General features: G+C 40.3%; 1 protein-coding gene across 2 annotated transcripts in view; it reads right to left on the bottom strand.

Annotated features, from left to right (window-relative positions):
- Positions 1 to 14940, bottom strand: part of PITPNB (phosphatidylinositol transfer protein beta) — a 64927-nt gene that overhangs the window by 30807 nt on the left and 19180 nt on the right. For both annotated transcript variants that reach the window (XM_041728830.1, XM_041728829.1), the window contains exons 4-7: positions 14297 to 14388; positions 13329 to 13336; positions 12746 to 12820; positions 11081 to 11164 (exon numbers count right to left, since the gene is read on the bottom strand). In XM_041728830.1, coding sequence (XP_041584764.1) covers positions 11081 to 11164; positions 12746 to 12820; positions 13329 to 13336; positions 14297 to 14388 — 259 coding nt within the window. The remainder of the gene's footprint in view (positions 1 to 11080; positions 11165 to 12745; positions 12821 to 13328; positions 13337 to 14296; positions 14389 to 14940) is intronic.

Here is a 14940-nt window from a genome sequence, read left to right as displayed (position 1 = left end):
ACCAAAAGTCAGACGCTTAATCGACTACGCCATCCAGGCGCCCCTCATACATGCAGATTTTTAAGAGAAATTTAAAAATCCCTGCTAAGATTTAACGAAGCATGAAATAAGCAATATGTTATTTTCCCACAAGAGGGCACTGCCATCCAACTATGCATTCAAATACACTAGCACATCCATGACTGGATGTCAGTCTTGCAAAGAGTTCCAAAAGTTGACCATGTAGGGCAGCATAATAAGGTAGGAAACATTTTCATATTTATTTTTAATAAAAACATGTCTATGTTTATTTACATCTCCTTTAAAGATTGGGGGGAAACCTCTATAACTTCCTACAAAAAGGATTTTGACAGAGGCTTGTTTCACAGCACAAAAAAGGCGTAGATGAGACCAGCATTTGACAAGTGGAAATTTCTCATGCAAACGCAAAATCATTGCTACCAGGAAACCTATATTTGAGTTATTTTGCTTTTTTTTTTTCTTTTCTCTGAGTTTAAGGAGGCTACTATCACAGTTAGGAGTTGGGTCACATATCTTACCTCTTTATTATGCACACACTTTAACAAAGAGCTTTTGGTGCTCTAGCACATACATCAGACATATGCTACAAACTTTTAAGACAGAAATGAATGCCTAGGTTCATAATAATGGCAAAAAGAAGAGGTACTCTACTAGATAAAGTGCTCATGCCAAAGAGAACTGAAGCAGCGTTTGGCAATCAGAGGCCCTCCTCGGACTTGCTGGATCTCAGCCACAGACTTCTAATAAACAAAAGCTCTCTTCAGAGCTAAAGAATTAGGTAGCCACTGCACAGCTCTGAGAAGCAGAAAGCCCTTCTTAGGAAGTAAGCGGCAATAGTTGGAATGAAAGTTACATCTAAAATGAAGAAAGACAGCTTTTTGAAGGCTGTGAGAGATGATGAACTGGTGTTGACCACTAAAAGTTATCATCCATCAAAGACTAATTTTAAAGGTCTATTAGGCTGACCCCAAAAATGTCATTTATGTGGCTCCAAAGCTGACAAATATTAACAATTTCACAAAGTCTGACCTAATATTTAGCCTTTTCCAGCCAGATTTCATGTTTTTTATTTTAAAGAAAAAAACTAATCTTATAAAGATTTAGAAAGTATATCTTACGATTGTTGCATTTCTTTAAAATTGTGAAGTTTTTTCTAAAGGCAGTACAGTAAAGCATATGTTGCCAAGACTACATACTCAAATGTGTAACATCTGGGCACTGTCTCACGGAATGTCTGATCAAAGGAAAAGATATGCCCAAAATCCTTCCTAGAGCAAAAGAAACAAGAATTGCTAAAGGTGTGACCAAAACTTACATGCCTAAATAAATTAAACGAAGTTTCATCAGCCCTCCAAGGTTGACATTCAAGAAAAAGTCTCTTTAAAAAAAGAATAACTTAAAACAATATACACTCATGGTTTAAAACAATTAAAAAGTGGTCAGATTGTCCGACACTCAAACACGGGAACGGTGTGTTTAAAGTAAAAATGGCTAAATGCAAGGAAAAACAGGCCTTTATATATTCATTTAGAAAGGCAAATGAGATTTCAGAAAATCAGGTGTTGCTTAGCATTATTTCTGCTCTCAACTAAAATGGGGCATTGTTCTGCCTACCAAAACACATCAAACAAATGGATTATAAACAAAGAACAAATGGACAATGCTAGAAAGAACAAGCAAAAAGCACCAACTTTAAAAACCAATTCATTTTCTTTGACATCACAATCCTTAAAAAGATTACTGTGGGATTTCTACAAACGGCTTAAGTGAGCAGTTTAGAAGAGCCCAACCCTCCATTATTATCTTTTGATATACAATTAAAATGGGCCAGGGCTCTTCTATTAGCAAAGTACAAAACTCCAACTCTGGCTGCATCCTGGAGCCCAGGACTGGTCTGTATCAGTCGGAAGGGTTGGGAAAAAAAGAAAAAGAAAAAGAAAAAGCCCTCTGGTGCAGAGGAACTCAGTACCATCCACACTACACAAGCAACCAACTCCAAGTCATTTAGAAACACTTTAAAGTATTCCCTGATTAAGAATCTTGCACTCTCTTCAGACAGATACAATTATTCCTCTATCTGGAAAAATATTTACCAGACCAACACAGAGCAAACAGCAAGTTCCAATAGATGTCTGCTAAGTGAACATATGAGAAAACATATGAGCAGTGTACTCTGTTAAGTACCCAGACCAAAAGACACCTTAGGGGCTCAATCCTTTTATTATTCTATTGCACATAGGCGAATTTCAAAATATCCCAGAATCTAGCGGTTATGGGAGGAGGTGACTAAGCCACCGATGGAATTGCTTTTTTGGGGAGCCAGTGGAGATGGAAAGAAGAGCAGGTGGTTGTTTGTTTTAAATAAATTAAGCATGCTCTTAATTAACACATGGCAAAGGAAGGAACATCATATGGTGAGAAGATGCTCCAGAAAGACCAAAAATTAGTCAGCAGCCTTGCTTTTGAGTCCCCAACTTCTCTTTCCAGTGCTTATGTGGTTTTAGAGAAGCTAAGCACTTCCCCTTGGGCTCAAACTCCTTAAAATAAAGGTTGGGGTGAATGTTATAAACCCTGGCCTCCAAATAAGATTTCATCCCCTTTTAGACTCTTCAAAGAGTTCCCACTATGCAATCTTCACCATGTATAGTGTACTAGAGCATGTCCCAAGTGAGCATGTGTAGAAAATCGCCTAGAGAGTTGGATGGAGCCCAGAGTGCCATCCAGAGACTAACCAAGGAGAGAGCTAAAAATCTACATTTCTAACAAGCTGCCCCTGGGGAGACCTAGCTTAAAAGGAAAAGGCCTCAAGCACTTTGGCCAGAGTCCTAGTTAAGGCTCTGAGAGGCAAGCTTAGGAGTTAGTCACAATGCTCTCAAGAGGGCCTCAGGAATCCTTAAAAGAACCTCTTCACTTCCACGCAATGTTTGGGGAACTGGACCTGTAGGAAGATTCAGCCACAACTAGGATTCCCACACATACAGACCTGCCTCCTAGCCACAGCAGGGGTGTTCTCCAAAAGAAAAGAAACAAGGGGGGGGGGTAAGGCTGAGTGGGCTGGACTAAGGGAGGCAAATTCCAGGTACTAGGAGGAAGAGTGAGCTTTATCAGCAGCCCACCCCTTCACCTGGGAGTGCCTGTGTCCCCTGAGGTATCAGGGAAAGAACTGTGACTAGGGTGTGGAGCCACATGGTACTCTAGGAGCTCATGCTGAAAAGGCTGTTGGCAGAAGGGTTCTGCTGCCAAGAGGTGGCACAGAGGACAGTCCAGAGTTCAGCAGTGTGATGATCCAAGGGCCACAGCTGAGGAAGTCTGGCTCTGCAGGGCAAGCCATGAGGGCTGCAGGGTGGCTGTAGCACTTGTCAACCACACTCTACAGGACACACACTTCCCATCACTCCCCGGGGGGGGGGGGGCGGCATTTGCAAAGGAGAGAGACTGGGAGAAAGGAGGGAGACTTGGGCTAAATATAACTAAAGAACAAGAGTTAAAAAGAATAAAAGAAGGAAGAGGTAGGAATGAAATCTGAGCTTTATCTAAGAACATAAGCTTACTGGGTCACTCGCATTCAAAAGGCCCCTTCAAGCTCTTCGGGGAAGTCCCCAGGAAGGACCCCATCGGTCAAAGCACATCGTGCACATCCTGTGTGTGACCTCGAAATGACCTGGCAGGAATACCATCTTCAGTGAAACACCACTACAGTTTCATATCATTAATACTTCCTTATTACTAATGTTTAAAAAGTTAGACGTAAAACTGTATCATTTGAAACTTGAATTAAACATTATTTCTATGAAAATAAGTTCTTGGAAATGATAAAAATAAGGTCACAGAGCACACAATGCAAAGAAAGCATACACTATAGAGGAAGACTGATACAGTCCTTTCTGGTCACACATAAATACCTAAAAATGTGGTTCCAATTTCTTTCTTTCTTTCAAACCATGCTCATTTTCTTTCAAATTACTTCCAAAAACGAAGGTCTCTCTGATGTTAATCGTGTGTACACTTCAGCTTACACTTTAAAGAGTCTTCCTCTCCTGGGAAGTGACTTTTGTATACAAATCATGAAAAGCTACTTAGACAAAGTGCTGGAGATGATTAAAAGGGGCCAGATTCACATTTATACCTTAAAAAAAAAAAAAGCAGAAGCAGATGTCAACTGACTCATTTGTGTATATTTTGGAAATGAGTTGAAGATATGCATGTGCATTTCATCAGGACATTTAAAGAATTCTCAACTTTTTTTTTTATTGTGGTTCTGTATCAACAACTTTAGAAATTTAAAAAAAATTATATTCTGGTATCTTCTGTATGCTAGATAAAACCTTGACTCATTACAATTTGTTCTAATTAAAACACTTTTTAATCTGACTGAAAAATACTTGCTCCTTTAGAAATGAATTTTTAGACTTGGAGGCATATCACATATGCTTCATTACCTAGGATTAGTAAATAAGGAACTAAAGTAGCATTGTTCATTTAATATCTAAACGATAAAAACTGCAATTCCTTCAAATGGTCTCCTCCCTGCTCCGCCTTTTTTTAAACACCACAAAGGAAAAAAACGTGCAAAATCTTTTTTTTTTTTTTTTCAAAATCTTTTTGATTCACCAAACCTTTATTGAAAAGTTCACTCAACGTCATGCACTGAGCATCTTGCTAGGCCTGGAAACACACAGATGATGAGGTACAGTCTGTCTGGGCCCCTAAAGGGTATCCAATTTACTGAGGAAAAGAGAAAGGCTTTTCAGGAGCAATTCCTGAGTTAAATTTGAAATGGAGGAGGGGTCAGGAGGATGTGAGGGCTCAGGGATGTGTTCTGTTAGAACAGCATGCCAAGCAGAAGGAGCCTTTCTTCATAAGGGATATAACACCTTAACACTTCACTACAATGCTGCTTTCCCCCAAAATAGGAAACCTGTTTTGTATAGTGGCCAAAGGAAATTGAGTGGGGACATCTGTACAGAAACTTTAGACTCCTCAGCTTATTTCATTAGTCAATCATGCATCTTCTAGAAAATTACAAAGAATGGTGGCTACAGTAACAGTCCTATATAGACTTTCCATAAGTAACCAGCAACAAAAAATGAATAACCCATACATTTAAATATATATATTCATGAGAAATATAATCATATTTATGTGCGTACTATATGATTTCTGAAGCAAATTACTCTGTGACCCTGGGTCACACTGACAGATTTTTACAACAAATCCTTGTTCCTAGAGTTATTGTGACAGTATCACCCTTCGATTATGTAAATATGTCAAAGCCCCTTGAATATTTACTCTGTGGGTCTAATCACATTCCTTCTATGCATGATGAAGTACAGTTCATAAGCACAACCAAAAAACAGCAAGTCTACAACGAGAGTGATATATGAGCTGTCTGAAACCAGCAACCCAGCAGAGAGAGTAAATCCTAAATGTAATCAACAGTCACTCTGAATTAAAATGTTTAGAGCTGTATGTTTATTAAATCCACCTGCAGTGACAGGAAACCCCCACCAGGTGGAGTTAAAAGATGTAAACTTTACCTCCAAATTCTTGGTTTTCTTAAATGACCAACTATTTCACTTTTCTCCTGATCAGGGAGGAGACTTGGCTATTTATCCTTTCAAAATTACTAACCGTTTTATTTCTTTTAAAGCAAGTAATAGGAAAGAAATTCAACCATTTAAGAAGTTTCCAGGGGAAAACTAGCTCATTCAAGAAAAACCAGTGTTCGTTCATTAATAACCAAATGGAAATCAGTGGACTGAGTTAGACTGAGACCAAAATCTCCAGGGTGAAGGTACCACAGCCTGAGCTTTCAGACATTACCAGACCTTCACAAGGTCTCCCTATCAAAAATCTACCTTGTTGGTCCAGTCATAGTTACCAAGTTCTCAATTCTAGTGTCCATTTAATCCTCGAAAAGTTTTTGGTACTAAAAATGGACCAAGAGCATGGCAGACATCCCCTAAGATGACTCCCAGAATGAGTCACATTCCTGTATAAGCTCCTCCTGTGAGCATAGGTGGAACCTGTAATGTGTGGAGAACTGTCATTCCTTTGATTAGGTTGCATTACTCTAGCCACTAAGTTTGTGATTTATCAGGCAGCAATAGCAAATGGATACATGAAGCGAGAGGAGGACTTTCCCAATTCATTGCACACGGTTCTGACAGACCACGACTCTTCCACCCCGTTCCCCAGCTATCTAGCTCCCTCACTACCGTTCATGAAGGAATCACTCTTCCTACCATCTTACACATTCTTCTAGACTGTCTACACATGAGCAATCAAGTACATGCCTACAAATACGTTTTTTTCTTTTTTAAATTGTTACTTTTTAAAAAAAATACCACCAGTGACTTTTTTTTTTTTTAAGGTTTTATTTATTTATTCATGAGAGACACAAAGAGAGAGAGAGATGCAGAGACACAGGCAGAGAGAGAAGCAGGCCCCATGAGGGAGCTCGATGTGGGACTTGATCCTGGGACCCCAGGATTAAAACCTGGGCTGAAGGCAGGCACTAAACCACTGAGCTACCCAGGTGTCCCCGTTTTTTTCCCCTTTTATATTACAAATGGAAGCATCCTATAATACTCTTTTTTATCTATCTCTAACCACATAACCTTGTGAAGCTCTGAAGGACCTGAGTCTGTAGAAAGATCACCGGACTGAGACAATTCCCGCTTCTGGCACTGGCTAAGTAACCTTGAGAGAAATTAGTTTATATCTGGGCTTCAGTTTTCTCACTTGTAAAACCAAGTAGTTAGCCCTGAAGTCCAACTTTCTATAGCTATGGAACCATGTGTTCAAAGTATACTGTACAGTGAAAACTAATATGAGAGAGGCAGACTGTGCTGGGAGAGGGGGACAGAGGGAACTCCTCAGATCTGTGTTCTAGTCACTCCATCCTGACAGCCTGAGAAACTGGTAAGTGCCAAGAAATTCCTAGGATTATGTAGAGCATAGTTTGAAGGCAATGAGGCCTGGGTATCTCAGGTCCCCTTCAACTCTAAAAACTATTCCAACTTTTCTCTCAGTGTCCGGTAACACTCCTGCACTTCTGCTTGCCTACACCGCATTCATTCACTGAGCACCTACTATACAGTTCAGGCACTCTTCTAGAAGCTGGAGAGACAAAAGTTAAGAATACTTTCTCTCATGTTACAACTCTTCCATTCAGTCTTCCCAGATTTTTGTCTTCCCAGATTGTTCTTTCCTCTGATATCCCGCAGCACTTTGGACCGTACATAGGCCTCTGCCATTTGTTCACTGTTTCACTGTGCTAGGCTTGTCTCACCCGGATTGCAACCCTCTCAAAGGTTCTATCCCCATCTTGGATAGCTACTGCAGGGCTACTCCTACATCACAAACTAAGCAGGGACTCGATTGCTTTGACAACACTGTCATCTGAGAACTGCAAATGTGTGCTTCAGCTTCCTTTTCCCAACACCACCCACCAAAATTTTCAAAGAACATTAAAGAGCAGAATCAACGTGCACCCGGATGGTTCAGCTGGTTAAGTGTCTTGACTCCTGATTTCAGCTCAGGTCATGATTTCAGGGTTGTGAAACTTAGCCCCACATGGGACTCTGAGTTCAGCAAGAGTCTGCTTGAGATTCTCTCTCTCCCTCTGCCCCTCCCCCTGCTTGTATGCATTCTCTCTCAATCTCTCAAATAAAATATTTAAAAAAAAAAAAAAAGGGCAGAATCAAATGAACAAATCATCGATTATTGAAATAGAAAACCAAATTGGATCTAGTAATGATGGCCAGGTGGTCTGGGTGTTTGCATTAGATACTAATTCCTAGGATAAACATTAACTATTCAAGGCCAAAAATAAATGGGGTAGAACCTAAAGGGAGACTGTCAGGGTGAATGTTTATGCCAAAAGCATGGGAAGAAGAGCACAAGCAGAAGAAAAGGGCAGACTCAGAGTCCCTGCCCCACTAAGTCTCTTCCTTACTTTCTCACCAGAATGGGTGCTGGCCCTACAACCACCCCCCCCCCCCACCAGCCCCTCGGCCCCCACTTAGCCTTCACAAATCCTCAGGCAGCTCAATGCTCCAGCTCTCATCCTCAGGCTATAACACTGCCCAGGGGTCCCTCGCCCCCTAGCACACAGAGTTCCCTTCTGCACCAGTCACTGTGTATGTCTGGGTTCCTTTTTTACGTGAGAAGGTCTAAGAATCCCTAAATGGTATCAGTTGTACTTTTAGTATTCACAACTGAGAAAACAAATAAATAAATAAATAATAAATAACTACTGTGACACGGTTTTTCACAGCAGCACTAGCTACAACAGCTGAAAGGTAGAACAACCCAAAACTTCGTCCCCAGATAACACATAAACAAAAAATGGTATATTCATACACTGGACTATTATCAGCCATAAAGAGAAATGAAGTAATGACACACACCACAGGGGGGATGAAAACATGCTAAAGTAAAATAGATCGATATAGAAGATCATATATTGCTATGATTCCACTCCCATAATTACCCAGCACAGTTAACTCCACAAAACAGGTTAGTGGAGTTGTAGCCAAAGGTTGGGAGGGAGGGAGGAGTAGAGAATGACTGTTACATGTGGGTACAGGGTGTCCTTTTGGAGTGATGAAATGTTTGGAACTGGACAGTAGCGATGGTGTGAAGGTACTTGTACTAAATGTCACTGAACTATGTAGATTTTTAAATGATTAAAATGGTAAATGCTATGTGTATTTCATCACAATAAAATAAAATAAAATTCAGTCAACGTTAAAATAAGTTTGTATCTTACTACTAATCTCTACAATGAAACTTGGAAAACAGGACCTGGGAACACTGAAAAACAAAACCACACATACCTACTTATTTACTCCCAAACAATGCTTGGTGTGAACACAGTTCTCAGAACTCCTGCACAACTATGGCCAATCATGATGCCAATCCTGGTGAACATTTAGGAAACTAGGCGCTACTCTAAGTGCTCACATTTAATGCTGTGAGATAACTAGCCCCATTACATAAATTAAAACAGGCACATAGAAAGTAAATAACCCATCCAAGACTAAATAGCCAGCAGGTGGTGGAACCTGAGAATCCGAAGCTGATCTAATTTCAGAAGGTATGCTTTTAGTCACAGTTCCATGGACTCACAGTACAGACAGTTCTCATTCGGGTCCAATCCCTTCTTTCCCTACATATCCATCCCAAAGAGCATTCCACGCAGGGAAGCATCCGCTCAGCCTTATGCGTATGCAGTGCCTTCTACCTGGAACACCAATCTCTGGTGCTGTTGTCACACCCCTTGAGGTCAGCAGTTCCTTCTCTCCTCACTGGTCTAGGCTGGGGTGGAAGGAATGAGACCAGGAGCCTCCAGGGCTCTTGCACAATTGGCCTTAACTGTTCTATCTACTTGCATTCATGCCTGCAAACACTGACTGAGCATCCAGTTTAGCCTGAGAACAAGAACAAAGAACTACTCTTATGACCCCAGCAAAACCAAAGGTGCCTTGTATTCTGCTGGAGAACAACCTGGAATGCAAACCCATGAACCAGAAGATCCGATTGTTTTGTCTGGCCAGCACAACTTTTTCAAACACCAACAATATAACTTGAATGCCTTCCCTGGGGCACCCATACTGCTGCTCAGCATTATCTTGTGACCTGTTGGTCCAAGCACGTAGGATATCCTGACCTAGCCCATTAACGAACTCACTCACTACTTACTCCCAGGATTTTTCCTCCTACCACCACAATTCTTTCATGTTCAATAAACATGGCTGGAAAAGACAGAGAAATAAAAGAGCGAATCAGATATCTGAATGTTGTTTTTAAAACAGTATATAGGGACGCCTGGGTGGCTTAGCAGTTGAGCGCCTGCCTTTGGCCCAGGGTGTGATCTTGGAGTCCTGGGATCAAGTCCCACATCGGGCTCCCTGCACGGAGCATGCCTCTCTCTCTCTCTCTGTGTCTCTCATGAATAAATAAATAAAATTTAAAAAATAAATAAAACGGTATATTCACTTCTGAGGACTAAAAAAAAAAAAAAGTCCTAGATAATTTCAAAAGTGGAATTATCCATAAAATTGAAATAACGTCATATCACAGCACAACTAAAACTGAAGTTCTATGACAAGGGTCCCTCATTAGCTGTGCTCACATTTCTAATCAGAGAGGGGGTCCTAGCAGAATCACTGCTGGCAGTCTCAACCCCAGTGATTTCAAAGAAAAGGTGGGAGACCACTGTTTTAGAAGGTTTACTTTTAAATCTCAATAGCAAAATCAGACATTTATGTTTGGGTTATTTCTGTTCGGCTTACAACACTGCTTATGTTCAGACAATGAGCAACGAAAATGAAATGGAAAGGTCACGAAATAAAAATACTAAATAAACACGCTGGGCTTTACTATGACAGAGAACTCTTATTCCAAAACTTCTGCTCTCTAGACTAGCATAAAGAGGGTCACTGGCTGTCTTTACATAGAAAAAATCCACAACTATGCCCTGCAAAACCAAGCAGCACCAGCATATTCTAAGATAAGAACTGAGTTCATATTTTCAAACTGCAGCAAAGTGATACAAGGATCTTACTCTGGGAGAACACAGGTCTTCATTTTTGTTGAAAGTCGGGGGGCAAAGGGGTGGTTATTAAGTCAAAAGCCTTGAGTATGAATGTTTACATCCAGTAAAAATCAAGAGTAGAAAACTGCACAACTGTTAAGCTTAATCATACTTTAAATGTATAAGGGACCCACATTATTTATAGAAGCCCAAGGGAGAATTCTTTTAAAAAATAATATTGTTAGTCTTTTTTCCCCACAATGAAAGCAAACCGCTATATTTCTCAGGTTTACTAGGATTTCTCAAAGGGATCATTTGTGCAAAGGTGAAATCTACACAAAAAAACCAAATAAGCTTCTCTCCTATTCTCTGGTCTTTTTGCTACAAAAAGTCCCATGCCCAAACTCCAGGCTCACTGCAGTGTAGAAATGCAGGTCATACAAGAGAGAAAGAAGATCATTTCCAGATGTAAGAGGCAACAGGTTAAAATGTCATTGAGTAGTATGCAGTACTTACTGCTGGTTCAACTTGGCTTCGATCTGCAATATCTATGTGGACAATTTCAACAGTTTTCCACGTGTTTGGATCTAAACCATGTACCTGTAAATGACAAAGAGAAATAAACCACAACAAACTGTAGACTATTCTTACTAGGCAGAACTATTACACTTACATTAATAATCTTTATCTGAGTCTTTAAGAGTACATTATGAGGAATACAAAAACTCCAAATTGCTACTTCATTGAATTAGTGGTCTGAAGTCTTAAGGAATCTAGATATCTTCTGTTAACCCTGTATCCCTAAGAAATAAATGGAGCAGGTGTGAGGATGCTGCCAGATTAACAGAAATCTGTCACCATTATTTTCTGTCAGTCCTTAAAGAGAAGTTATTTAACAGAATGTATGTAATCTGTGTTTAGTACAACGATACAGGACCAAGTCTTGATAACCTTTAAGTCCTAGCCAAACATAAGGTGGCATTATAATTAGATTTCAAAAAGCTGCACTGTGAGGTTTAAAACCTATCTTGAATTTGAATACCCTAAAGCTTTTCAGTTTTGTAGGATATCAATTCCTCATGTTTAATCATTTATTTCTAAAACTCTTTGAACCAATTAAGAACTGTTTACAAACTACCAAAGATATGTCCATTTGGAAGCTAGAAAAGGCAGATCAACTCATACACAGACCAAAGCCTACCCAATCATCTTCATTTAGATTCTAAATTTTAGAATTAGTGTGAAAAAAACATGAAATGTCAAATGATCACCTGGAAGAAAAATTCAAGTCAAATACTACCAATTATAATTCAAAAGTTCTATTAATTGGCACCAATCACATAAAAGCGGAATCCACCACAACATGAACTTACTCTCCTATAACAGCACATCACGAGGTTGGAACAGTAGTTCTCAAACTGGAGCTCTCAAACTGGAGCGTGCACCACAACACACAGCTTGCTGGGCCGCACCCTCAGGGATTTTAATTCAGTAAGTATAGGGTGAGGGCTGAGAATATCTGCATTTCTAAGGAGCTCCCAGATGCTGCTGCTGGTCCACAGACCACACTTTTGACAGCCACTAGGCCAAGACATCAATACCAGATGCCTTCCCAAGTTCTCCGAAATACCGTATCAAAAGTTAATGATTACACTGAGTCTTAAATGATTTTCCAGAAATTTATTGGAGGATAAATGTGCACCAACTTGTAAAAATTAGAACATTTTTGTAAAATATTCAAAGTTGCTCCTCCCTCTCGCCTTTTGGCCACTTCTGACATTAATCCAGCAGAGTGGAGGTGAAAACTAAAGCAGTCAATTTTGCCTGGTAGAGTAGCTCTGACAAACATACAGAAATGAAAACATGAAAGAAATCTAAAATTAATGGCTAAATCGGTTTGGGGGTTGTCTATGAATTTTATCTCTCCGCTACCTGTCCCAGATAAAGAGAGCTGATAAAAACAACTCTCCCCACAGTCCACTCTCTCACCAAGGCAAGGGGGCCGACAGGGAAAGCCCCGTTAGTTGCTGGTTGCTTGCCTGCCTCACTATAAATGGACATGCCCTGGTATGTTCAGGTACCGGTCTCCTGTAGCTGGCATCACGCTGGTGATGACAAAATGGACTATAGTATTCCCATTTCCAAGGGTCACTGCACTGAAAGCCCAGAGTTGAAACTTACATTTTCTAATGTTCCCAAGTCTGGTTTGTGCCATGTTTCAATTTTAATGAAGAAATCATCTTTCATATATTCATTCTGCAGAAAACACAACAGCAAAATGACAGTGATCTTTCACCAGTTCTTTGGGGCTTTTGTCTGTGGGAGCCTTCCCCAGCATAAGCATCCGTGCTTTGACTCTATAAGACTGATCCTCAAGTGACAAAGAATCATTAGCTACCTATTTTTATAAACTTGTCAGGGAAACCAAATGCATGCTTTTAAATAATTTAAACTACTCTACTTGTCATGCTGCATACAGGGCTAATATTAAAGAAGCTGGGAGGTTTGGTGAGCAAATATGGCATTCAAAAGAAGTAGCACAAGCAAAATAAAGTCAACAGGGAGATTTTGAGACAAGGCTGGAAAAAACCCATTAACACTGGGAACATGGGGTGGAGTGTGGGCTGGTGAAAAGAGCACAGAGGAGGAGCCATGCAGCGATGGGTAGCTTTAATTTAAAAAGCAAGGAATGACTGAAAATAATTACTATGTAAAGCAAAATTTGACGATTAAGAGTATGTGACACAAAAATAGTTTTACTCACCGTTACAACTGAGGCATAATGGACAGGTGGGCAATAAAAGGGGGAAAATTTCAGAATATTAATCAATGGCAAAACAATCTATCATATTATTTAACATCATGTTGATTAAACTACCCAAAATCACAAAGCATTTAGTAATTAATGTCTGCAAAAGTTTCTACACAAGTGACGCTACAGGGTACCTTAGGTTATAGAGTCAATAATCTAATTTTAAAACAATGGTAGAATAATGTCACAAAAGCAATAGTTCAATTTGAAGGCCAATTAAGCAAACAACAGGAAACTGCTTCAGAAATCTGCTATATTCTTCCCCTATTATATGTGGCAATATGAGAAAAATATTATTAAAACTACACCAAAAGACACTTTAAAGTGTGGGTAACCTTTCAGGTCTCACCCCTGGAGCCAAAGTGGTCAGCAAGGACCTCAAAGGGGCTCTCATCTGGGAATGAACTAATGCCCTTCACAAAGGTCTAGGGGGAGGAACCCAGAGAAATCTCTCCATTGCCACAGCACCTGCAGTGACTACCCAAGAACCCACAGAGGGCTTTTTCTTTTTTTTTTTTAACGGGTTTGAAACGTATTTTAATTGGTTTTGTTTCCAGGATTCCTCATCCATGCCTGGTCTCTAGGGTTCTCCCCAGCCCCTCAGTGGGGGTTCAGACTCAAGAGGACAGCTGCAAGATGAAAGAGAAGGTCCCTGACAGAAGGGGGCCAAGTCTCCTTAGTAAGGGGTTCCCGCCCGCACCCCCACCTCACCCTGTGTCCTGGCCCAGCCGCAAGTATGCCCACTGTCAGAATATGGTCTCTTTAATGGGACACTCGGAGCCCTACCCACTCTGCCCTCCCTGCCCATGGGCCATGCAGTCCGGGAGAAGATGCCTTCTCAAAGGCATCAGCACCAGGAGTCCATCTCCTCATCAGCAGTGGGGCAGAGGGGTGGAATGGCTGCCAGGAATCAGGCTTACTTGTTCTACAGTAGGGGTATGCATTCCAGGCTTTCTCGTGAAACACCAAGGAGCCTTCTGGAGCAATCATCCTGACGAATGCAGGAACTTTGCTGTGAAGAGAGAAACAGTGAATTATGTTTTTGATAGTACCATCATTTCTTTGTTGGCATCTATCAGGCTACCTCAAAGAGTGCTGTCATCAAAGGTGATTATGTTCAAGTTTCATAATTCATGTTCAAAACTGTTATCAACATGTTTCATTTTCAATCCCAAAGTAATCAAGTGGAAAATTAATATAAAAACAACAGTCTGAGAACATTTAACTATATACAGGATTTAAAGGGGGAAAAGAAACAATTTTGTGTTGGGCTTCTGCTCTACATCCCTAAGGTGAAATCTGAAAGTTAACTGCTATTCAGGCCGCACATAATACAACACAGAAGTTCTCTCATGTGGTTAGACCACATTCACTGTTTAACACACAAGAGTCTCTAGAATACGGGAGTATTTCTGAATAAAAGTCTTCAAATACTCTTGACAGAATAAACTTAAAGAAAAGTGACAATCTGAGGAACCTACAGAGAAATGGTATATTAAAACATTTCCAAGTATAAAATTTTGTATGTTTGGATGATGAATGTCATTTGCTGCCTCAAGTATAG

This window comes from Vulpes lagopus, chromosome 14 (genome assembly GCF_018345385.1).
Source record: "Vulpes lagopus strain Blue_001 chromosome 14, ASM1834538v1, whole genome shotgun sequence".
Taxonomy (NCBI): domain Eukaryota; kingdom Metazoa; phylum Chordata; class Mammalia; order Carnivora; family Canidae; genus Vulpes; species Vulpes lagopus.
The sequence above is the reverse complement of the archived record's forward strand: the minus strand, read 5'-3'. Positions and strand labels throughout refer to the sequence as shown.